Source organism: Narcine bancroftii, chromosome 5 (assembly GCF_036971445.1).
Source record: "Narcine bancroftii isolate sNarBan1 chromosome 5, sNarBan1.hap1, whole genome shotgun sequence".
Lineage (NCBI taxonomy): Eukaryota > Metazoa > Chordata > Chondrichthyes > Torpediniformes > Narcinidae > Narcine > Narcine bancroftii.
Window position 1 is genome coordinate 205,216,336 of NC_091473.1, and position 26,561 is coordinate 205,242,896.

Sequence of the window (26,561 nt, forward strand, 5' to 3'; positions counted from 1 at the left end):
ATGTGGTTAGAGAGAAAAGGGGAGAAAGAAGTGAATAAGCGTGCTGAGATTGAGAAAGGTTAAGCAGGTGAAAGAGTGAGACAGAGTGAGGTAGAACTGTAGAAAGAATGAAGGGGTGAGACGGAGGAGTGAGGGAAAGCGAGGGAGGAGATACAAAGAGGGAAGGAGAAAGACGCGGGAAGTGGACATAGAGGGAGAAACTGAGCGAAGGACGGGGAACGAGATGGGGATTGTCTTATCAACTCAGTCTGGTTGGATCAATTATGGCCACACGAACCAATCCTGTGTGAGGTAAACACTCTCATATCTGGCCCAAGCGTCATTTCGCTTATAACATCGCCCCACCCTGGTACAGCGGTAACACAGGGAAATCTTCGCTTTAGACCTTAATCCGTGTACCATGTCCCTCCTGAGTTGTTTGCTGATTCTGTGGGCCTTTCTGACTGGTGAGACTGTCTGATTGGTCAGCGACGTCTATCCATCGTCTTTTCTCTTTGTATCTCCAGCTTTAACCTCATGAAAATTGACAATTCCCCAAAATGTTGCTTCCGACTTGGAATCGCGCTTTTATATAATCGAGCATTTGTAAAATATTCTTCCTCCGATTTGAGTCCGGGCATCATTTTCCTACTGTGCTGTTGGCTGATTCTTTGCACCGTTCTGCCTGGTGAGAGTGATTGGTCAACAAGTGTCCAGTGGGATCAGCGCGATTAACACCTTCTGTTTTGTTCCAGGGGCGAGTGGGAACGACTCAGTTAGTCAAGACCCCACGGAATTGGTGGTCTATGAAGGGCAGATCGTATCACTGTGCTGCAGTTACTCGAAGAGCCTGACGGCATATATTTGGTACATTCATCATCCTGGAAAATCTCCCAAATATCTGCTGAAAATCTACGCGTCAGGAGAGGCGTTTCCGTCTCCAGATTGTCCGGAGAGGATATCGGGTATATTGGAGAAAAAGAGTCAGAAATCCCACCTTAACATCTCTAAAAGCCTTGTAGAAGATTCCGCCGTGTATCTCTGCGCAGTGAAGCACACGGTGTTCCTGAGCAGTGGCAGATCCGTACAAAAAACGTAGCACACGAAATTTAATCGGACGCAGTGGGTCGGGGGCGCCTTCGATCACGGAATGGAAGCGGCAGCGCGACCTTCTTGGAGAGTCTGCAGGAACGTGGAGTGTGTTGAGATCTGCCCTCCTCTGATCGTTTCTCTCTCTCTGCGTGCTCTGAGGTGAGAGGTTGGAAGTCTTGAAGAAATAGACAGCTATTTGCTGGAATATTGTACTTAAACGATCGATTGTTGTTTAGATAGATGGGAGGGAGAGGTTATCACTACTCTCGAAAGGTTAAATAAGTGTAAGAGGGAGTCGAGTCGAAACAGAACGGGAGAAGCGGCGAGGGGGACCAGGAAAACAAGAGGAGGTGATGGAAAGGGATGAGCGAGAGTGAAGAAGATAAAGACGTGGGGAGTGTAAATGTAGACAGCGAAACACGAGAGAATATGACTGAATATGAGAACAGCCAACATTAATAACTAGATTCCATTGGTCCAGTAACTGCGCCCTATTGAGCCGATGTGCGAGGAGGGCGCCCTCCCGTGTATCCTAGAGGATGGGCCGCCACTGACGCGACCACCCAGTCTTCGACTAAAATGTTGAAATATTCGCTGTTTATCTTCATGCTGGTTTCGTCCCCATTCAGTTATTTGTTGATTCTGTGGGCCGTTCAGCTTGGTGAGCCTCTGACAGATTGGTCAGCGCGTGTCCCTACCGGCTCAGCGCAATTCTTCTCATATCTTGCACTGCGAGCTTCATTCCAGGAACAAAAGGGGGAATGTAGTAACACACGGAAATGTCTGCGGGACGTCAAGCAGAGTCACTGACACTACTTACCCCACAAGTGTTACCTTATATCTTTGGGACGTTAAAATCCCCGTGGATCGTCAAATCTTGGATATAACATCCAGTTCGATGTGGTTCAGACTCATGATCGTCTGGACAGGATGACGGTTACATTGGAGAAAAGGGTCCGGATATTACATCTCAATATCTCGAAAGCTCTTGAAGCCGACTTGACCGTGTATATCTGTGCGGTGCGGCTCACGCTGTTCTTTGGAAATTGCGGTGACGCACAAAACCTGATTCTGAAATCGGATGTGGGTGGAATCAAAACGGGAGGAAGAGGACGGGAGATCATGTTAGTGATTGCGAAAGGCCGAGCAGGTGAAAATGTTAGATAGAATGAGCTAGAGGAATAGAATGAAAGAAGCGGAGAGAGGGAGCGAGGGAGGAGATAAAAAGACGGAAGACACTGGGACTGCACAGATAGAGGGAGAAACCGTGAAAGGAGAGCTCGATGAAGACTGTCTTCTCAACGCGGTCTGATTGGTTCACGAATGAGATCATCAACCAATCCTAGGTGAAGGAAACGCATTCATTTCTGACCCAGGGTGTTTGTCCGCTCATAACATCGACCGATCCGTATTTCCCTATGTTCAGATGTAATACGGGGAAATCTTCGCCTTTGACCTTAATCCGCAGATCATGGCTGTTGTGTGTTTTTTGCCGATTCTTTGGGTCTTTTTGACTGGTGAGCATGTCCGATATGTTACCATCCCCGGTAGTCCACGTGTTTTTAACTTTAACATTAGTAAAGTTAGATGAGTTCCCCCCAAGAATCAAACTCCTTAGCTCTCCCTGCGTTTACTCGTTTACTCGTTCACTGTCTACGTACTGATCTACGTCGCGCGCCCCCTTTCTCTCTCTCTCTCTCTCTCTCTCTCTCTCTCTCTCTCTCTCTCTGTCTCTCCTCGCCATTCTAATGAGAGAGAAACAAGTCCAGTCTCCAAAAGACATTTTTCAGCATCCGACTTGAGTTTGCGACCTTGTGTCGGGCGAGCATTTAGGCAATTTCTTTCTTCCGAATTGAAGCGGAGCATCATGTTCCTCCTGAAGATTGGGCAGAATCTTAGGGCCGATCTGCCAGCTGAGACAGATTGGTCAACAAGTGTCGCGCGGGTGTAGTACGTTCCAGTGGTGTTCACTCATTCTGCTTTGTTCCAGGGGCCAGTGCGAATGATTCAGTGACACAAAGACCGCCGGAAATGATAGTCGATGAAGGGCAGTTTGTGGAACTGAACTGTAGTTACTCGAAGACAACCTACGCTTTTTTTTGGTACATTCAACATCCCGGAGAATCTCCAAAATATTTGCTGAAAATCCAACGGTCAGGAGACGTGTTTCCTTCTCGCGATTGTCCTGAGAGGATATCGGGTTCCTTAGAGAAAACGAGCCAGAGATTCCACCTTAATATCTCACAAATCCGCGTGGATGATTCCGCCGTGTATCTCTGCGCGTGGAGCTCACGCTGTTCCAGGGCGGCGGGGATCTGCACAAAAACTCACCTCGAGAATTGTCATCACGCGCGGTGGCTTGGGGGCGCTCTCGGTCCCCAGAAGCCAGTTCTGTCAGTCAGATTAATAGAAGGGTGAAGTCAACGCCGAGGTGCTGGAGATTTTCCCTCATCTTGCGTTTCTTTTTCTCTGCATCCGTTTCGTTTCTTTGAGGTTGAAGGTAGGATGACAGCGAGGGAGAAAAAGTGAACAGCTGTTTCCCAGAATATAGTGGGAAAATGGAAGTTATGTTTTTGTGATGGAAATTGAGAAGTTGATAATGGCGGCGCGGGTAGGGCAAGAGCGTGGCCACACATTCATGAGTGCATATGGCATAGAGTAGGGGACAAAGCAGGCATTGATGCGTGGTTCTGATCATCGTAGAGGAGGTGATGTTGCCGATGAGCACTGTTGGGGGCTTCCAATGAGGATGTCACAGATCCAGTAACAGATGGCTGGACAAAGTACCGGATCCTTTAGATTGGTCTTCCGCTTTGCAACTGTGTGGGCGTTGAACGCCGGGCATTAGTCCTTGAACAGCAAACCCACCATGGTATTTCAGCGGTATAGGTGATTTAATAAAGAGTGGACCGTCAACGGTAGCGGTGGGGGTGGGGGTCGGTCGTCACTTGTGGCGACGGGCGATGGGCGAATTGAAGTGTGTCCAGTTCCTTCAAGTGATAGGTGTTAATGCGCTCGATAACCAAACGGCGAAAACATTTCCTCCAAGTCCGTTAACTTGCTCCTGATGGGCAACAGGAGAGAGCAACGTGGAAGCAAAATCTCATAGAAATGCTGGAGCAACACAGCCGGTGCTGCAGAACCCAAAAGGAGGGAAAGATACCTCACCGATATTTCGGGTCTGAGTCCTTCTTCAATGAATAAGAAAATCTCCTGAATGTGTTAAAATTAAGACTGCAGACTGACCGGTTTTGTTGGGGGGGTGGGGGGGGGGGTGGTGAGGGAGAGGGGCAGTTCAAAGCGACAGTTGATAATTGGCTATGGAAGGTAAAGAGATGAGAATTGATTTTGTTTCTGTCAACGGGGACAGAGGGAAACTCACATAGACCGAGACACAGAATGAGAGATAGAGATAGATAGATGTGTGTGTGTATGTGTGTGTGTGTGTGTGTGTGTGTGTGTGTGTGTGTGTGTGTGTGTGTGTGTGTGTGTGTGTGTGTGTGAGAGAGAGAGAGAGAGAGAGAGAGAGAGAGGGAGAGAGAGAGAGTGAGAGAGAGAGAGAGAGAGAGAGAGAGAGAGAGAGAGAGAGAGTGAGAGAGCGGAATCGAAATAGAGGGAGAGAGAGGGCCGCGGGGAAATGCAAAAGTGGGAAGAATTAATTGTTTATCCTGACTTCTCCCCCTTTCAGTTGTTTGCTGATTTTGTGGACCGATCCACTTGGCGAACCTCTGACTGATTGGGTAGCTTGCGTCCCTCCCGGTTCAGCGCAATTTCTCGCATATTACATTCATTGCGTGTTTCGTTCAGACACAAATTGAAATATCGTGGCCCATATATTAAATGCTTAAAAATTATAACCGAGACGACGTGGTTCTGCCTCACGTTTGACTGGACAGGATGACGTTAGAGAAAAGGGGCTGGATATTTCACCTCAATACGTCGAAAACGTTTGTAGCGGACTTGATGGTTTATCTCAGGGCGGTGTGGCTCACGCTGTTCTTTGGAAATAGCTGGACGCACAAATCGTATGTGGTTTGAAATGAAACGCGAGAAAGAGGATGCTAGAGCACGTGAGGGATTGCTTAATGTTGAACAGGTGAAAATGTGAGACAGAGTGAGCGTCAAGAATAGAACGAAAGAAGGAGAAAGGGGGAGAGGGAGGAGATTAAAAAAAGGGTAGATGCGGGGAGTGAACAGGTAGAGGGTTCGTGAAGCGAGGGGAACGCGATGCAAACTGTCTTCACTAACGCGTTCTAATTGGTTGGATAATGACCACACCAACCAATCCTGTATGATGGAAACACTCTGATATATGTCCAAAGTGTTAGACCGCTCATAACATCGCCCCACCAATTGTACTGCGGTAACATAAGGAAACCTTCGTTGATGATCTTAATCCACATACCATGTTCTTCGTGAATGGTTTGGTGATTCTTTGGGCCGTTCTGACTAGTGAGCATGTCTGACTGGTCAGCGACTTCTGCCCATTGTCCTCTCTCTACAAATCTCTAGCTTTAAACTAATTAAAGACGGACAAATTCCCCAACTTCCTTTGCTCTTCCTTGCACCTTCTTCCTCCGCTTACTCATTTACACACTCTCTGTGTTTACTGAACTTCCTCGCGGTTTCACTGTCGCACTCCTTCCCCACCTCTCTCGCTCTTCGCCATTTTCGTACGAGGGAAACGGGGACACATACAGAGTTTCTGCTGCTCCCGACGTGGGTACGCAACCTGATACCTCCGAATTTAGACCGGTCATCATGTTCCTACTGATTTGTTGGCTGATTATATGCACCGTTCCGCCTGTGGAGACTAACTGGTCAACTAGTGCCGCGCGGGTTCAGTGCCATCCAGCGGCGTTCACACATTTTGTTTTGTTCCAGGGGCGAGGGCAAAGGATTCGGTGACACAAAGCCCGCCGCAAATGTTAGTGGATAAAGGGCAGATCGTATCAATGAAATGTAGTTACTTGATTAGCCCCGACACTAATTTTTGGTACATTCAATATCCCGGAGAATCTCCAAAATATTTGGCGAAAATCTACACGTCCCGAATCGTGGTTCAGACTCACGATTGTCCTGAGAAAATAACGCGTTATTTGGTGAAAAAGGTAATGAAATCCCACCTCAACATCTCTGAAAGCCTTGTGGCGGAATCCGTCGTGTATCTCACGCAGCTGCCAATGGGCTGGCAGATCCACACAAAAAACCGAACCTCATGGAATTTAATCGGACACTGTGGCTCAGGGGCGCACCCGTCAACGGAATGGAAGCGACAGCGCGATCTACCTGAAGGGCCTGCTATAACGCGGAGTTGCAGGAGATTTGCCATTCTCTGAGCGTTTCTCTTTCTCTGAGTGCTCTTGGTCTGAATTGGAGGTTGGAAGTCAGAGGAGAGGGTGAAACAGATAGGTATTTGTCAGTATATTGTAGGAAAATGAAGCAATGTTCTTTAGATGGAAGGTGAGAAGTTTAAAAAAATCTTAGCCAGGCGGGTCGGTGGGACTAGCGATCCCTCAAACCTGTTATTGCTAAAATGAACAACTAGCTCCTTGGTCTTGATGATATTAAAAACATAATTGTCGTTCTCGAACCAGCCAAACTGGTTCTCGATCACTATCCTACATTCGGACTCATCGTTTCCATTTATTTGGGCAGCCCTGGTGGCGCCTTCAGCTAATTTGTAGATTGAGTTTGGGGTGAACTTGGCTGAACATCCATGAGTGAACATGGCTAAGGTTGAAGGGAGGGAGAGATTGGCACTGCTCTCGAAAGATTAACTAAGTGGAAGACGGAGTCGACTCAAGGAAGGAAGTGAAAGAGAACAGGAGAAGCGGCGAGAGGGTGCAGGAAAACATGTGAAGATGAAGGAAAGGGATGAGCAAGAGTGAAGAAGAGAGAGACATCTGGTGTGTAAATATAGACAAGTAACACGTGGGAAAAAGAGTGAGAATGAGAACGGCCAAGATTAGTAACCAGATTTCATTGGTTCTATCACTATTGTGAAGATGTGCGAGGAATGCGCCCTCCTGTGCCTCCTAGAGGATGGGCCGCTACTGACGCGATCCCACAGTCACATATCGGGCGAAGACGTTGAAAGATGCTTCTGTTCATATTCATCCTGGATTCCTTCCCATTCAGTGTTTTTCTGATTCTGTGGGCCGTTCTGCTTGGAGAACCTCTGTCTAATTTGTCAGCGCGTGTCCCTCCCGGCTCAGACTATTTCCTCGCAGATCTGCACTGCTTGCTTCTTTCCGAAACAAATGGGGAAATGCTGTGACACACGGACATGGCCGCGGTAAGACAAGAAGTGGCACTGACACTAGTAACCCGAGAGGTGTAACCTTATTTTTTGGAGGCGTTACAATTCCCGTGGACCGCGAGATCTTGGATATAACATACTATTCAATGCGTTTCGGTCTCACGATCGTCCGGACAGGATGACGGTTCCTTTGGAGAAAAGGGCCTGGATATTCCACCTCAATGTTTCGAAAGCTGTTGAAGCGGACTTGGCCGTGTATCTCTGCGCGGTGCCGCTCACACTGTTCTTTGGAAATTGCGGAAATGCACAAAAGCTGATTCTGAAATCGGATGTGGGTGGAAACAAAACCGGAGACAGAGGACGCGAGACTCAGAGTGAGGCAGTCATATGGCAACTCGATCACACTCCCGCCACTCTCTGAGTGGAGGTTCCCCCTCAACCTTTCCCCTTTCACCATAAAGCGGTGTCCTCTTGTAGTTATCTCTCCAAATCTAAGTTGAAAGAGCCTACTCAATTTTACAGTGTCTACAACTCTCTTAAATTAGTAAATCTCAATCAAGCATCCCCTTATTCCTCTACGCTACAAGTCCTAACCTGTGTAATCTTTCCCTGTAATTCAACTCCTGAATACTCGAAACATCGTAGCAAATCTCTCTGCAGTCTTTCAATCTTAAATATACCCTTCGTATAGTTTGGCGACCAGAAGAGCACACAGAACTCCTAATGTTCTCATATTTTCTTTCTTTTTCAATCTTTTTATTATTATTATAGTAATTTATAAACACATACAGTTCAGAGATATAAAAAATACATAGTAAGTAATGAATTAATACAGAGATATTAAACAATAATATTACAGAATAAAAATATATCATAAAGTTTTTTTTACATCAGTTTAAGGTGTGAACTATCTCTAAAAAAAAGATATAGTTAATAACAATATATGAAAAAAGAGAAAAAAATACCCCAAAAAAGAAGAAAAAACAAATCTGAATTAAAAAAACTTTAAAAAAAACTTTAAAAAAACTACAGATATAGCTAAACCACGCCGATCACTCCGATCTCAACTTACAGCCCAATTATCATACATAATCATAGAAAGAAAACAGAGCCAGATCAACTCACCACAAATGAAAATATTGAATAAATGGTCGCCAGGTTAACTCAAACTTAGAAGGGGATTCATACACAGAGTTTCTAATATTCTCTAAATTTAAACATAGTATAGTTTGGGTAAACCATTGGAAAACAGTGGGAGGATTAACCTCTTTCCAATTCAATAGTATAGATCTTCTAGCCATTAGTGTAAGAAAAGCAATCATACGATCCGCAGGAAGAGATAAATAAGTCAAATCTATCATAGGTGCAAAACATTCACTAATAGAGTTTAAAGTTGTTCATAGAGCTCATATGTCTAAAGATAAGCTCCATCGCTTTTATTCTCATATCGATCCTATATGTGATAAATGTCAATTGGAAATAGCTTCCCTTACACATATGTTTTGGTCCTGTCCCTCTTTACAGAATTATTGGAAGGAAATTTTTTCCATTATATCTACTGTTTTGAATATTGATTTACAACCACATCCCATTACTGCAATTTTTGGATTACCTATGATAGATTTGACTTATTTATCTCATATTTTCTATACTCTTCTCGTAGCTAATTGCTATTTGTTCCCTATACACACTTTACACCTTCTTCACCAGATCGCAAATGTCCTCGAAAACCAAGGTTCCCTCTGCCTGTTATCTGTGCCTTTAATCGTGACAGGAACGGGCAAAATCTGCTCTCTCAAAATGTCTCATTTGAAGACCTTCCTCTGACTGAACACATATTTGCCATTAAACAGATTATTCCAGTCCACTCTTCCTCGATCCTTTCTCATTTCCATAAATTGGCCTCTCACCAATTTATAATATTAACTCGACGGTTAGACCTGTCCATATGCATAAGTAAATTGAAAATAAGGACATAAAGTATTGCATCAGCTCTCGTTGGCACCTATATATATTGATTAAGAAATCTTTCCTGAACACATTTGACAAACGTTAAGCCACCCAGCCCTTTTACCACATGGGGGTCCAGTCAATATATGGAAAATTAAAATCACCTACTATCCCAACTTTCTGTTTCTTACATCGGTCTGCTTACTCTTTTCATATTTGCACCGTCAATTCTCTTGGACTATTGTACGGTCTATAACACAACCCTTTCAGTGTGGCCGCATCATACCCGTTGGTGAACTACATCCATATGGCCTCTGAGGACGAGGCCTGTCCTGTCTAATCTCACTCCTCCCCCTTTCACCCTCCCACATCATGTCTGAAAGAGAGAATCTAGTCCTACTGCTCCTGCAACCACGTCTCACTAAAGGCAATAACGTCGTGATTCCACGCCTGAAAACCGCCCGCCTTTGTGGCAATACTCGTTGCATTAAAATAAATAGAACATTTCTATCGTGTGCAAACCTTTGATTTCTGTCTATACACGCAGTCCTCACATGATATTTATCCACGTCCACCTCACTATCAGCTCTCACAGTCTGGTTTTCCTCCCCCTACAAATCAAATTTAACCCTCCGGAACAGCATCAGCAAACCTGCCTGCAAGGATATAGGTCCCCTTCCAGTTCGGATACAAACCCCCTGTCGGATATATTTGCTGGAAAATCCGCAGCTCAGGGGTAGAGGGTCTGTCTCACTATTGGACGGACAGGATGCAGGGTTCCTTGGAGAAAAGGGGTCGGATATTCTAAGTCATTATCTCCGGAGATCTTGAAACAGACTTGGCCGTTTGTCTCTGTTCGGTGCGATTCACACGCTTCCTGGGATATTGCGGAGGTACACAGGCTCATTCTGAGATGGGATGTGGTTAGAGAGAAAAGGGGAGAAAGAAGTGAATAAGCGTGTTGAGATTGAGAAAGGTTAAGCAGGTGAAAGAGTGAGACAGAGTGAGGTAGAACTGTAGAAAGAATGAAGGGGTGAGGCGGAGGAGTGAGGGAAAGCGAGGGAGGAGATACAAAGAGGGCAGGAGAAAGACGCGGGAAGTGGACATAGAGGGAGAAACTGAGCGAAGGACGGGGAACGAGATGGGGATTGTCTTATCAACTCAGTCTGGTTGGATCAATTATGCCCACACGAACCAATCCTGTGTGAGGTAAACACTCTCATATCTGGCCCAAGCGTCATTTCGCTTAAAACATCGCCCCACCCTGGTACAGCGGTAACACAGGGAAATCTTCGCTTTAGACCTTAATCCGTGTACCATGACCCTCCTGAGTTGTTTGCTGATTCTGTGGGCCTTTCTGACTGGTGAGACTGTCTGATTGGTCAGCGACGTCTATCCATCGTCTTTTCTCTTTGTATCTCCAGCTTTAACCTCATGAAAATTGACAATTCCCCAAAATGTTGCTTCGGACTTGGAATCGCGCTTTTATATAATCGAGCATTTGTAAAATATTCTTCCTCCGATTTGAGTCCGGGCATCATTTTCCTACTGTGCTGTTGGCTGATGCTTTGCACCGTTCTGCCTGGTGAGAGTGATTGGTCAACAAGTGTCCAGTGGGATCAGCGCGATTAACACCTTCTGTTTTGTTCCAGGGGCGAGTGGGAACGACTCAGTTAGTCAAGACCCCACGGAATTGGTGGTCTATGAAGGGCAGATCGTATCACTGTGCTGCAGTTACTCGAAGAGCCTAACGGCATATATTTGGTACATTCATCATCCTGGAAAATCTCCCAAATATCTGCTGAAAATCTACGCGTCAGGAGAGGCGTTTCCGTCTCCAGATTGTCCGGAGAGGATATCGGGTATATTGGAGAAAAAGAGTCAGAAATCCCACCTTAACATCTCTAAAAGCCTTGTAGAAGATTCCGCCGTGTATCTCTGTGCAGTGAAGCACACGGTGTTCCTGAGCAGTGGCAGATCCGTACAAAAAACGTAGCACACGAAATTTAATCGGACGCAGTTGGTCGGGGGCGCCTTCGATCACGGAATGGAAGCGGCAGCGCGACCTTCTTGGAGGGTCTGCAGGAACGTGGAGTGTGTTGAGATCTGCCCTCCTCTGATCGTTTCTCTCTCTCTGCGTGCTCTGTGTCTGAGGTGAGAGGTTGGAAGTCTTGAAGAAATAGACAGCTATTTGCTGGAATATTGTACTTAAACGATCGATTGTTGTTTAGATAGATGGGAGGGAGAGGTTATCACTACTCTCGAAAGGTTAAATAAGTGTAAGAGGGAGTCGAGTCGAAACAGAACGGGAGAAGCGGCGAGGGGGCCCAGCAAAACAAGAGGAGGTGATGGGAAGGGATGAGCGAGAGTGAAGAAGATAAAGACGTGGGGAGTGTAAATGTAGACAGCGAAACACGAGAGAATATGACTGAACATGAGAACAGCCAACATTAATAACTAGTTTCCATTGGTCCAGTAACTGCGCCCTATTGAGCCGATGTGCGAGGAGGGCGCCCTCCCGTGTATCCTAGAGGATGGGCCGCCACTGACGCGACCACCCAGTCTTCGACTAAAATGTTGAAATATTCGCTGTTTATCTTCATGCTGGTTTCGTCCCCATTCAGTTATTTGTTGATTCTGTGGGCCGTTCAGCTTGGTGAGCCTCTGACAGATTGGTCAGCGCGTGTCCCTACCGGCTCAGCGCAATTCTTCTCATATCTTGCACTGCGAGCTTCATTCCAGGAACAAAAGGGGGAATGTAGTAACACACGGAAATGTCTGCGGGACGTCAAGCAGAGTCACTGACACTACTTACCCCACAAGTGTTACCTTATATCTTTGGGACGTTAAAATCCCCGTGGATCGTCAAATCTTGGATATAACATCCAGTTCGATGTGGTTCAGACTCATGATCGTCTGGACAGGATGACGGTTACATTGGAGAAAAGGGTCCGGATATTACATCTCAATATCTCGAAAGCTCTTGAAGCCGACTTGACCGTGTATATCTGTGCGGTGCGGCTCACGCTGTTCTTTGGAAATTGCGGTGACGCACAAAACCTGATTCTGAAATCGGATTTGGGTCTAATCAAAACGGGAGGAAGAGGACGGGAGATCATGTTAGTGATTGGGAAAGGCCGAGCAGGTGAAAATGTTAGATAGAATGAGCTAGAGGAATAGAATGAAAGAAGCGGAGAGAGGGAGCGAGGGAGGAGATAAAAAGACGGAAGACACTGGGACTGCACAGATAGAGGGAGAAACCGTGAAAGGAGAGCTCGATGAAGACTGTCTTCTCAACGCGGTCTTATTGGTTCACGAATGAGATCATCAACCAATCCTAGGTGAAGGAAACGCATTCATTTCTGACCCAGGGTGTTTGTCCGCTCATAACATCGACCGATCCGTATTTCCCTATGTTCAGCTGTAATACGGGGAAATCTTCGCCTTTGACCTTAATCCGCAGATCATGGCTGTTGTGTGTTTTTTGCCGATTCTTTGGGTCGTTTTGACTGGTGAGCATGTCCGATATGTTACCATCCCCGGTAGTCCACGTGTTTTTAACTTTAACATTAGTAAAGTTAGATGAGTTCCCCCCAAGAATCAAACTCCTTAGCTCTCCCTTCGTTTACTCGTTTACTCGTTCACTGTCTACGTACTGATCTACGTCGCGCGCCCCCTTTCTCTCTCTCTCTCTCTCTCTCTCTCTCTCTCTCTCTCTCTCTCTCTCTCTCTCTGTCGCTCCTCGCCATTCTAATGAGAGAGAAACAAGTCCAGTCTCCAAAAGACATTTTTCAGCATCCGACTTGAGTTTGCGACCTTGTGTCGGGCGAGCATTTAGAAAATTTCTTTCTTCCGAATTGAAGCGGAGCATCATGTTCCTCCTGAAGATTGGGCAGAATCTTAGGGCCGATCTGCCAGCTGAGACAGATTGGTCAACAAGTGTCGCGCGGGTGTAGTACGTTCCAGTGGTGTTCACTCATTCTGCTTTGTTCCAGGGGCCAGTGCGAATGATTCAGTGACACAAAGACCGCCGGAAATGATAGTCGATGAAGGGCAGTTTGTGGAACTGAACTGTAGTTACTCGAAGACAACCTACGCTTATTTTTGGTACATTCAACATCCCGGAGAATCTCCAAAATATTTGCTGAAAATCCAACGGTCAGGAGACGTGTTTCCTTCTCGCGATTGTCCTGAGAGGATATCGGGTTCCTTAGAGAAAACGAGCCAGAGATTCCACCTTAATATCTCACAAATCCGCGTGGATGATTCCGCCGTGTATCTCTGCGCCGTGGAGCTCACGCTGTTCCAGGGCGGCGGGGATCTGCACAAAAACTCACCTCGAGAATTGTCATCACGCGCGGTGGCTTGGGGGCGCTCTCGGTCCCCAGAAGCCAGTTCTGTCAGTCAGATTAATAGAAGGGTGAAGTCAACGCCGAGGTGCTGGAGATTTTCCCTCATCTTGCGTTTCTTTTTCTCTGCATCCGTTTCGTTTCTTTGAGGTTGAAGGTAGGATGACAGCGAGGGAGAAAAAGTGAACAGCTGTTTCCCAGAATATAGTGGGAAAAGGGAAGTTATGTTTTTGTGATGGAAATTGAGAAGTTGATAAAGGCGGCGCGGGTAGGGCAAGAGCGTGGCCACACATTCATGAGTGCATATGGCATAGAGTAGGGGACAAAGCAGGCATTGATGCGTGGTTCTGATCATCGTAGAGGAGGTGATGTTGCCGATGAGCACTGTTGGGGGCTTCCAATGAGGATGTCACAGATCCAGTAACAGATGGCTGGACAAAGTACCGGATCCTTTAGATTGGTCATCCGCTTTGCAACTGTGTGTGCGTTGAACGCCGGGCATTAGTCCTTGAACAGCAAACCCACCATGGTATTTCAGCGGTATAGGTGATTTAATAAAGAGTGGACCGTCAACGGTAGCGGTGGGGGTGGGGGTCGGTCGTCACTTGTGGCGACGGGCGATGGGCGAATTGAAGTGTGTCCAGTTCCTTCAAGTGATAGGTGTTAATGCGCTCGATAACCAAACGGCGAAAACATTTCCTCCAAGTCCGTTAACTTGCTCCTGATGGGCAACAGGAGAGAGCAACGTGGAAGCAAAATCTCATAGAAATGCTGGAGCAACACAGCCGGTGCTGCAGAACCCAAAAGGAGGGAAAGATACCTCACCGATATTTCGGGTCTGAGTCCTTCTTCAATGAATAAGAAAATCTCCTGAATGTGTTAAAATTAAGACTGCAGACTGACCGGGTTTGTTGGGGGGGGGGGGGGTGAGGGAGAGGGGCAGTTCAAAGCGACAGTTGATAATTGGCTATGGAAGGTAAAGAGATGAGAATTGATTTTGTTTCTGTCAACGGGGACAGAGGGAAACTCACATAGACCGAGACACAGAATGAGAGATAGAGATAGATAGATGTGTGTGTGTATGTGTGTGTGTGTGTGTGTGTGTGTGTGTGTGTGTGTGTGTGTGTGTGTGTGTGTGTGTGTGTGTGTGTGTGAGAGAGAGAGAGAGAGAGAGAGAGAGAGGGAGAGAGAGAGAGAGTGAGAGAGAGAGAGAGAGAGAGAGAGAGAGAGAGAGAGAGAGAGTGAGAGAGCGGAATCGAAATAGAGGGAGAGAGAGGGCCGCGGGGAAATGCAAAAGTGGGAAGAATTAATTGTTTATCCTGACTTCTCCCCCTTTCAGTTGTTTGCTGATTTTGTGGACCGATCCACTTGGCGAACCTCTGACTGATTGGGTAGCTTGCGTCCCTCCCGGTTCAGCGCAATTTCTCGCATATTACATTCATTGCGTGTTTCGTTCAGACACAAATTGAAATATCGTGGCCCATATATTAAATGCTTAAAAATTATAACCGAGACGACGTGGTTCTGCCTCACGTTTGACTGGACAGGATGACGTTGGAGAAAAGGGGCTGGATATTTCACCTCAATACGTCGAAAACGTTTGTAGCGGACTTGATGGTTTATCTCAGGGCGGTGTGGCTCACGCTGTTCTTTGGAAATAGCTGGACGCACAAATCGTATGTGGTTTGAAATGAAACGCGAGAAAGAGGATGCTAGAGCACGTTAGGGATTGCTTAATGTTGAACAGGTGAAAATGTGAGACAGAGTGAGCGTCAAGAATAGAACGAAAGAAGGAGAAAGGGGGAGAGGGAGGAGATTAAAAAAAGGGTAGATGCGGGGAGTGAACAGGTAGAGGGTTCGTGAAGCGAGGGGAACGCGATGCAAACTGTCTTCACTAACGCGTTCTAATTGGTTGGATAATGACCACACCAACCAATCCTGTATGATGGAAACACTCTGATATATGTCCAAAGTGTTAGACCGCTCATAACATCGCCCCACCAATTGTACTGCGGTAACATAAGGAAACCTTCGTTGATGATCTTAATCCACATACCATGTTCTTCGTGAATGGTTTGGTGATTCTTTGGGCCGTTCTGACTAGTGAGCATGTCTGACTGGTCAGCGACTTCTGCCCATTGTCCTCTCTCTACAAATCTCTAGCTTTAAACTAATTAAAGACGGACAAATTCCCCAACTTCCTTTGCTCTTCCTTGCACCTTCTTCCTCCGCTTACTCATTTACACACTCTCTGTGTTTACTGAACTTCCTCGCGGTTTCACTGTCGCACTCCTTCCCCACCTCTCTCGCTCTTCGCCATTTTCGTACGAGGGAAACGGGGACACATACAGAGTTTCTGCTGCTCCCGACGTGGGTACGCAACCTGATACCTCCGAATTTAGACCGGGCATCATGTTCCTACTGATTTGTTGGCTGATTATATGCACCGTTCCGCCTGTGGAGACGAACTGGTCAACTAGTGCCGCACGGGTTCAGTGCCATCCAGCGGCGTTAACACATTTTGTTTTGTTCCAGGGGCGAGGGCAAAGGATTCGGTGACACAAAGCCCGCCGCAAATGTTAGTGGATAAAGGGCAGATCGTATCAATGAAATGTAGTTACTTGATTAGCCCCGACACTAATTTTTGGTACATTCAATATCCCGGAGAATCTCCAAAATATTTGGCGAAAATCTTCACGTCCCGAATCGTGGTTCAGACTCACGATTGTCCTGAGAAAATAACGCGTTATTTGGTGAAAAAGGTAATGAAATCCCACCTCAACATCTCTGAAAGCCTTGTGGCGGAATCCGTCGTGTATCTCACGCAGCTGCAGATGGGCTGGCAGATCCACACAAAAAACCGAACCTCATGGAATTTAATCGGACACTGTGGCTGAGGGGGGCACCCGTCAACGGAATGGAAGCGACAGCGCGATCTATCTGAAGGGCCTGCTATAACGCGGAGTTGCAGGAGATTTGCCATTCTCTGAGCGTTTCTCTTTCTCTGAGTGCTCTTGGTCTGAATTGGAGGTTGGAAGTCAGGGGAGAGGGTGAAACAGATAGGTATTTGTCAGTATATTGTAGGAAAATGAAGCAATGTTCTTTAGATGGAAGGTGAGAAGTTTAAAAAAATCTTAGCCAGGCGGGTCGGTGGGACTAGCGATCCCTCAAACCTGTTATTGCTAAAATGAACAACTAGCTCCGTGGTCTTGATGATATTAAAAACATAATTGTCGTTCTCGAACCAGCCAAACTGGTTCTCGATCACTATCCTACATTCGGACTCATCGTTTCCATTTATTTGGGCAGCCCTGGTGGCGCCTTCAGCTAATTTGTAGATTGAGTTTGGGGTGAACTTGGCTGAACATCCATGAGTGAACATGGCTAAGGTTGAAGGGAGGGAGAGATTGGCACTGCTCTCGAAAGATTAACTAAGTGGAAGACGGAGTCGCCTCGAGGAAGGAAGTGAAAGAGAACAGGAGAAGCGGCGAGAGGGTGCAGGAAAACATGTGAAGATGAAGGAAAGGGATGAGCAAGAGTGAAGAAGAGAGAGACGTCTGGTGTGTAAATATAGACAAGTAACACGTGGGAAAAATAGTGAGAATGAGAACGGCCAAGATTAGTAACCAGATTTCATTGGTTCTATCACTATTGTGACGATGTGCGAGCGAGGAATGCGCCCTCCTGTGCCTCCTAGATGATGGGCCGCTACTGACGCGATCCCACAGTCACATATCAGGCGAAGACGTTGAAAGATGCTTCTGTTCATATTCTTCCTGGATTCCTTCCCATTCAGTGTTTTTCTGATTCTGTGGGCCGTTCTGCTTGGAGAACCTCTGTCTAATTTGTCAGCGCGTGTCCCTCCCGGCTCAGACTATTTCCTCGCAGATCTGCACTGCTTGCTCCTTTCCGAAACAAATGTGGAAATGCTGTGACACACGGACATGGCCGCGGTAAGACAAGAAGTGGCACTGACACTAGTAACCCGAGAGGTGTAACCTTATTTTTTGGAGACGTTACAATTCCCGTGGACCGCGAGATCTTGGATATAACATACTATTCAATGCGTTTCGGTCTCACGATCGTCCGGACAGGATGACGGTTCCTTTGGAGAAAAGGGCCTGGATATTCCACCTCAATGTTTCGAAAGCTGTTGAAGCGGACTTGGCCGTGTATCTCTGCGCGGTGCCGCTCACACTGTTCTTTGGAAATTGCGGAAATGCACAAAAGCTGATTCTGAAATCGGATGTGGGTGGAAACAAAACCGGAGACAGAGGACGCGAGACTCAGAGTGAGGCAGTCATATGGCAACTCGATCACACTCCCGCCACTCTCTGAGTGGAGGTTCCCCCTCAACCTTTCCCCTTTCACCATAAAGCGGTGTCCTCTTGTAGTTATCTCACCAAATCTAAGTTGAAAGAGCCTACTCAATTTTACAGTGTCTACAACTCTCTTAAATTAGTAAATCTCAATCAAGCATCCCCTTATTCCTCTACGCTACAAGTCCTAACCTGTGTAATCTTTCCCTGTAATTCAACTCCTGAATACTCGAAACATCGTAGCAAATCTCTCTGCAGTCTTTCAATCTTAAATATACCCTTCGTATAGTTTGGCGACCAGAAGAGCACACAGAACTCCTAATGTTCTCATATTTTCTTTCTTTTTCAATCTTTTTATTATTATTATAGTAATTTATAAACACATACAGTTCAAAGAGATATAAAAAATACATAGTAAGTAATGAATTAATACAGAGATATTAAACAATAATATTACAGAATAAAAATATATCATAAAGTTTTTTTTACATCAGTTTAATGTGTGAACTATCTCTAAAAAAAAGATATAGTTAATAACAATATATGAAAAAAGAGAAAAAAATACCCCAAAAAAGAAGAAAAAACAAATCTGAATTAAAAAAACTTTAAAAAAAAACTTTAAAAAAACTACAGATATAGCTAAACCACGCCGATCACTCCGATCTCAACTTACAGCCCAATTATCATACATAATCATAGAAAGAAAACAGAGCCAGATCAACTCACCACAAATGAAAATATTGAATAAATGGTCGCCAGGTTAACTCAAACTTAGAAGGGGATTCATAGACAGAGTTTCTAATATTCTCTAAATTTAAACATAGTATAGTTTGGGTAAACCATTGGAAAACAGTGGGAGGATTAACCTCTTTCCAATTCAATAGTATAGATCTTCTAGCCATTAGTGTAAGAAAAGCAATCATACGATCCGCAGGAAGAGATAAATAAGTCAAATCTATCATAGGTGCAAAACATTCACTAATAGAGTTTAAAGTTGTTCATAGAGCTCATATGTCTAAAGATAAACTCCATCGCTTTTATTCTCATATCGATCCTATATGTGATAAATGTCAATTGGAAATAGCTTCCCTTACACATATGTTTTGGTCCTGTCCCTCTTTACAGAATTATTGGAAGGAAATTTTTTCCATTATATCTACTGTTTTGAATATTGATTTACAACCACATCCCATTACTGCAATTTTTGGATTACCTATGATAGATTTGACTTATTTATCTCATATTTTCTATACTCTTCTCGTAGCTAATTGCTATTTGTTCCCTATACACACTTTACACCTTCTTCACCAGATCGCAAATGTCCTCGAAAACCAAGGTTCCCTCTGCCTGTTATCTGTGCCTTTAATCGTGACAGGAACGGGCAAAATCTGCTCTCTCAAAATGTCGCATTTGAAGACCTTCCACTGACTGAACACATATTTGCCATTAAACAGATTATTCCAGTCCACTCTTCCTCGATCCTTTCTCATTTCCATAAATTGGCCTCTCACCAATTTATAATATTAACTCGAGGGTTAGACCTGTCCATATGCATAAGTAAATTGAAAATAAGGACATAAAGTATTGCATCAGCTCTCGTTGGCACCTATATATATTGATTAAGAAATCTTTCCTGAACACATTTGACAAACGTTAAGCCACCCAGCCCTTTTACCACATGGGGGTCCAGTCAATATATGGAAAATTAAAATCACCTACTATCCCAACTTTCTGTTTCTTATATCGGTCTGCTTACTCTTTTCAGATTTGCACCGTCAATTCTCTTGGACTATTGTACGGTCTATAATACAACCCTTTCAGTGTGGCCGCATCATACCCGTTGGTGAACTACATCCATATGGCCTCTGAGGACGAGGCCTGTCCTGTCTAATCTCACTCCTCCCTCTTTCACCCTCCCACATCATGTCTGAAAGAGAGAATCTAGTCCTACTGCTCCTGCAACCACGTCTCACTAAAGGCAATAAAGTCGTGTTTCCACGCCTGAAAACCGCCCGCCTTTGTGGCAATACTCGTTGCATTGAAATAAATAGAACATTTCTATCGTGTGAAAACCTTTGATTTCTGTCTATACACGCAGTCCTCACATGATATTTATACACGTCCACCTCAATATCAGCTCTCACAGTCTGGTTTCCGTCCCCCTACAAATCAAACTTAATCCTCCGGAACAGCATCAGCAAACCTGCCTGCAAGGATATAGGTCCCCTTCCAGTTCGGATACAAACCCCCTGTCGGATATATTTGCTGGAAAATCCGCAGCTTAGGGGTAGAGGGTCTGTCTCACTATTGGACCGACAGGATGAAGGGTTCCTTGGAGAAAAGGGGTCGGATATTCTAAGTCACTATCTCCGGAGATCCTGAAGTGGACTTGGCCGATTGTCTCTGTTCGGTGCGATTCACATCCTTCCTGGGATATTGCGGAGGTACACAGGCTCATTCTGAGATGGGATGTGGTTAGAGAGAAAAGGGGAGAAAGAAGTGGATAGAGGTTGTTGAGGATTGAGAAAGGTTAAGCAGGTGAAAGAGTGAGACAGGGTGAGGTAGAACCGTAGAATGAATGAAGGGGTGTGACGGAGGAGTGAAGGAATGCGAGGGAGGAGATACAAAGAGGGCAGGAGAAAGACGCGGGAAGTGGACATAGAGGGAGAAACTGAGCGAAGGACGAGGAACGAGATGGGGATTGTCTTATCAACTCAGTCTGGTTGGTTCAATTATGGCCACACGAACCAATCCTGTGTGAGGTAAACACTCTCATATCTGGCCCAAGCGTCATTTCGCTTAAAACATCGCCCCACCCTGGTACAGCGGTAACACAGGAAAATCTTCGCTTTAGACCTTAATCCGCGTACCATGTCCCTCCTGAGTTGTTTGCTGATTCTGTGGGCCTTTCTGACTGGTGAGACTGTCTGATTGGTCAGCGACGTCTATCCATCGTCTTTTCTCTTTGTATCTCCAGCTTTAACCTAATGAAAATTGACAATTCCCCAAAATGTTGCTTCCGACTTGGAATCGCGCTCTTATATAATCGAGCATTTGTAAAATATTCTTCCTCCGATTTGAGTCCGGGCATCATTTTCCTACTGTGCTGTTGGCTGATTGTTTGCGCCGTTCTACCTGGTGAGAGTGATTGGTCAACAAGTGTCCAGTGGGATCAGCGTCACCCCGCGCGATTAACACCTTCTGTTTTGTTCCAGGGGCGAGTGGGAACCACTCAGTTAATCAAGACCCCACGGAATTGGTGGTCTATGAATGGCAGATCGTATCACTGAGCTGCAGTTACTCGAAGATCCAGACGGCATACATGTGGTACATGCATCATCCTGGAAAATCTCCCAAATATTTGCTGAAAATCTACGCGTCAGGAGAGGCGTTTCCGTCTCCAGATTGTCCGGAGAGGATATCGGGTATATTGGAGAAAAAGAGTCAGAAATCCCACCTTAACATCTCTAAAAGCCTTGTGGAAGATTCCGCCGTGTATCTCTGCGCAGTGAAGCACACGCTGTTCCTAAGCAGTGGCAGATCCGTACTAAAAACGTAGCACACGAAATTCAATCGGACGCAGTGGGTCGGGGGCGCCCTCGATCACGGAATGGAAGCGGCAGCGCGACCTTCTTGGACAGTCTGCAGGAACGGGGAGTGTGATGAGATCTGCCCTCCTCTGATCGTTTCTCTCTCTCTGCGTGCTCTGTGTCTGAGGTGAGAGGTTGGAAGTCTTGAAGAAATAGACAGCTGTTTGCTGGAATATTGTACTTAAACGATGGAGTGTTGTTTATATAGAAGGGAGCGAGATGTTAAATAAGTGTAAGAGGGAGTCGAGTCGAAACGGAACGGGAGAAGCGGCGAGGGGACCCAGGAAAACAAGAGAAGGTGATGAGAAGGGATGAGCGAGAGTGAAGAAAATAAAGACGTGGGTAGTGTAAATGTCGACAGAGAAATACGAGCGAAAATGATTGAAAATGAGAACAGCCAACACTAATAACTAGATTCCATTGGTACAGTAACTGCGCCCGATTGAGCCGATGCGCGAGGAGGGCGCCCTCCTGTGTGTCATAGAGGATGGGCCGCCACTGACGCGACCACCCTGTCTTCGACTAAAATGTTGAAATATTCGCTGTTTATCTTCATGCTGGCTTCCTCCCCATTCAGTTATCTGTTGATTCTGTGGGCTGTTCGGCTTGGTGAGCCTCTGACAGATTGGTCAGCGCGTGTCCTCGCCGGGTCAGCGCAATTCTTCGCATATCCTGCACTGCGAGCTTCATTCCAGGAGCAAATGGGGAAATGTAGTAACACACGGAAATGTCTGAGGGAAGCCAAGCAGAGTCACTGACACTAGTTACCCGACAAGTGTTACCTTATATTTTTTGGTCGTTAAAATCCTCGTGGATCGTCAAAGCTTGGATATAACATCCAGTTCGATGTGGTTCAGATTCACGATCGTCCGGACAGGATGACGGTTACATTGGAGAAAAGGGTCCGGATATTACATCTCAATATCTCGAATGCTCTTGAAGCTGACTTGGCCGTGGATATCTGCGCGGTGCGGCTCACACTGTTCTTTGGAAATTGCGGTGATGCACAAAACCTGATTCTGAAATCGGATGTGGGTGGAATCAAAAAGGGAGGAAGAGGACGGGAGATCATGTTAGTGATTGCGAAAGGCCGAGCAGGTGAAAATGTTAGATAGAATGAGCTAGGGGTATAGAATGAAAGAAGGGGAGAGAGAGAGCGAGGGAGGAGATGAAAAGAAGGAAGACACGGGGACTGTACAGATAGAGGGAGAAACCGTGAAAGGAGAGCGCGATGCAGATTGTCTTCTCAAAGCGGTCTGATTGGTTCACAAATGAGATCATCAACCAATCCTATGTGAAGGAAACTCATTCATTTCTGACCCAGGTTGTTTGTCCGCTCATAACATCGACCGACCCGTATTTCCCTATATTCAGCAGTAATACAGGGAAATCTTCGCATTTGACCTTAATCCGCAGATCATGGCTGTTGTGTGTTTTTTGCCGATTCTTTGGGTCGTTTTGACTGGTGAGCATGTCCGATATTTTACCGAACTCTGTCCATCCCCGTAGTCCACGTGTCTTTAACTTTAACATTAGTAAAGTTAGATGAGTTCCCCTCAAGAATCAAATTCCTTAGCTCTCCCTCCGTTTACTCGTTTACTCGTTCACTTTCTACTTACTGATCTACGTCGCGCGCGCCCTCTCTCTCTCTCTCTCTCTCTCTCTCTTTCTCTCTCTGTCGCTCCTCGCCATTCTAATGAGAGAGAAACAAGTCCAGTCTCCAAAAGACATTTTTCAGCATCCGACTTGAGTTTGCGACCTTCTGTCGGGTGAGCATTTAGAAAATTTCTTTCTTCCGAATTGAAGCGGAGCATCATGTTCCTCCTGAAGATTGGGCAGATTCTTAGGGCCGTTCAGCCAGCTGAGACAGATTGGTCCACAAGTGCCGCGCGGGTGCAGTACGGTCCAGCGGTGTTCACTCATTCTGCTTTGTTCCAGGGGCCAGTACGAATGATTCAGTGACACAAAGACCACCGGAAATGATAGTCGATGAAGGGCAGTTTGCGGAACTGAACTGTAGTTACTCGATGACAACCTACGCTTATTTTTGGTACATTCAACATCCCGGAGAATCTCCAAAATATTTGCTGAAAATCTAGCTGTCAGGAGACGTGGTACCTTCTCGCGATTGTCCTGAGAGGATATCGGGTTCCTTAGAGAAATCGAGCCAGAGATTCCACCTTAATATCTCACAAATCCGCGTGGATGATTCCGCCGTGTATCTCTGCGCCGTGGAGCTCACGCTGTTCCAGGGCGGCGGGAATCTGCACAAAAACTCACCTCTAGAATTGTCATCACGTGCGGTGGCTTGGGGTTGCTCTCGGTCCCCAGAAGCCAGTTCTGTCAGTCAGATTAATAGAAGGGTGTAGTCAACGCCGAGGTGCTGGATTGCTTAATGTGGAACAGGTGAAAATGTGAGTCAGAATGAGCTTCAAGAATAGAACGAAAGAAGGAGAGAGTGAGCGAGGGAGGAGATAAAAAAGGGTAGATGCTGAGAGTGTAAAGGGAGAGGGTTCGTGAAGCGAGGGTAATGCAATGCAAACTATCTTCACTAACGCGATTATATTGGTTGAATAATGACCAAACCAACCAATACTGTGTGAAGGAAACACTCTCATATCTGTCCCAAGTGTTAGACCACTCAAACCATTGCCCCACCATTTGCACTGCGGTAACATAAGGAAATCTTCGCTGATGATCTTAATCCATATACCATGTTGTTCGTGAGTGGTTTGGTGATTCGTTGGGCCGTTCTGACTGGTGGGTCTGTATGAATGGTCAGCGACCACTGCCCATTGTTCTTTCTCTACGAATCTCTAGCTTTAAACTAATTAAAGACAGACAATTTCCCCAAATTCATTTGCTCTCCCTTGCACGTTCTTCCTCCGCTTACTCATTTACCCACTCTCTGAGTTTACTGAACTTCCTCCCAGTTTCACTGTCGCTCTCTATCCCCCCTTTCTCGCTCTTTGCCGTTTTCGTGAGAGGGAATCCGCGACACAAATTGAGTTTCTGCTGCTTCCGACGTGGGTACGCGACCTGATATGGTCGAGGAATTGTAAAATATCCTTCTTCCGAATTTAGACCGGGCATCATGTTCCGACTGATTTGATAGCTGATTTGATTCACCATTCCGCCTGTTGAGACTAATTGGTCAACTAGTGCCGCGCGGGTTCAGTGCCATCCGCCGACGTTCACACATTTTGTTTTGTTCCAGGGGCGAGGGCGAAGGATTCAGTGACCCAAAGCACGCCGCAAATGATAGTGGATGAAGGGCAGATCATATCAATGAGCTGTAGTTACTTGATTAGCCTCGACACTAATTTTTGGTATATTCAACATCCCGGAGAATCTCCAAAATATTTCCTGAAAATCTACACGTCCCGAGTCGTGGTTCAGTCTCACAACTGTCTTGAGAGAATATCACGTTCTTTGACGAAACAGAAAATGAAATCGCCTTGTGGAGGATTCCGTCGTGTATCTCAGTGGCAGATCCACACAAAAAGCGAAACTCATGGAATTTAATCGGACGCTGTGGCTCGGGGGCGTCTTCGGCAAGGAATGGAAGCGACAGCGCGATCTTCCTGAAGGGCCTGCTATAACACGGAGTTGCAGGAGATTTGCCCTCCTCTGAGCGTTTCTCTTTCTCTTAGTGCTCTGGGTCTTAGTTGGAGGTTGGAAGTCATGTGGAAAGGAAGAAAGAGATAGGTATTTGTTAGTATATTTTAGGAAAATTAAGGAGTGTTGATTAGATGGAAGTTGAGATATTTAAAGTGTAGCAGCCGCGCTGGTGGGTAGGAGTAGTAAGCGGCCCCTCAAACCTGTTATGGCTAAAATGAACAACTTGCTCCTTGGTCTTGATGATATTAAGAACATAATTGTCGTTCTCGAACCAGCCAAACTGGTTCTCGATCACCATCCTACATTAGGACTCATCATTCCCAATTATTTGGGCAGCCCTGGTGGTGCCTTCAGCTAATTTGTAGATTGTGTTTGGGGTGAAATTGGCAGAATAGCCATGGGTGAACATGGCAGAGTTTGAAGGGAGGGAGAGATTGGCACTGCTCTCGAAAGATTAACTAAGTGTAAGACGGAGTCGCCTCAAGGAACGAAGCATAACAGACCGCGAGAAGCAGATTTAATTGGTCTACGAACGGCGTTCGATTGAGCCGATATGGGAGAAGGGCGCCTTTTTGTGTGTCCTTGAGGATGTGCCGCTACTCTCGCGCCAATACAGTTTTATATCGGACTAAAATGCTGAAATATTCTCCTGTTTATCTTCATCCTGGCTTCCTCCCCATTCAGTTTTTTCTGCTGATCCTGTGGGCCGTTCCACTTGTCTGATTAGTCAGCGCGTGTCCCTTCCGGCTCAGCGCAATTCTTCGGGTATCCTAAACTCCGTGTCTCGTTCCAGGAACAAATGGGGAAATGTAGTGTCACACGGACATGTCCGCGGGAAGGCAGGTAGTGTCACCGACTCTAGTTACCCGACGAATGTAACCTTATATTTGTGGTACGTTAAAATTCCCGCTGACAGTGAAATCTTGGGTGTAACATCCTAGTCGATGTGGGTCCGTGTCACGATTGTCCAGCCAGGGTGACGGTTAATTTGGAGCAAAGGGGCCGGATATTCCACCTCAAAGATCTTGAACCGGCTTGGATGTGTCTCTCTGCGCGGTGCGGCTCACACTGTTCTTTGGAAATTGCGGAGATGCACAAAAGCTGATTCTGAAATCGGATGTGGGTGGAATCAAATCCGGAGACAGAGGACGCGAGAACGGGTTAGGAACTCCTTACGGTCGGGCAGCTGAAAATATTAGATACAATGAGCTAGAGGAATAGAATGAAAGAAGGGGTGAGAGGGAGCGAAGGAGGATATAAAAAAGAGGTAAGACTTGGGGTGTATACAGGTAGTGAGAGAAACCTTGGTGGAAGAAGGGGAATGTGATGCAGAATGTCTTCTCAACGCCATCTGATTGGTTGACGAATGATAACATCAACCAATCCTGTGTGAAGGAAA

At 45.9% G+C, this 26,561-nt stretch overlaps 4 gene segments (V, D, J or C); all 4 read left to right on the plus strand.

Moving 5' to 3' along the window:
* LOC138765486 (T cell receptor alpha variable 20-like) lies at nt 1-1,078 on the plus strand. The segment is given in 2 exon segments: nt 1-58; nt 735-1,078. Coding segments are annotated over 2 exon segments (402 nt in total).
* A 9,494-nt stretch (nt 1,079-10,572) lies between these two features.
* On the plus strand, nt 10,573-11,279 carry LOC138765488 (T cell receptor alpha variable 20-like). The segment is given in 2 exon segments: nt 10,573-10,647; nt 10,936-11,279. Coding segments are annotated over 2 exon segments (390 nt in total).
* A 4,765-nt stretch (nt 11,280-16,044) lies between these two features.
* On the plus strand, nt 16,045-16,529 carry LOC138765489 (T cell receptor alpha variable 20-like). The segment is given in 2 exon segments: nt 16,045-16,060; nt 16,168-16,529. Coding segments are annotated over 2 exon segments (378 nt in total).
* Nucleotides 16,530-20,558: 4,029 nt separating this feature from the next.
* LOC138765490 (T cell receptor alpha variable 20-like) lies at nt 20,559-21,510 on the plus strand. The segment is given in 2 exon segments: nt 20,559-20,673; nt 21,167-21,510. Coding segments are annotated over 2 exon segments (459 nt in total).
* The last annotated feature ends 5,051 nt before the right edge of the window (nt 21,511-26,561 follow it).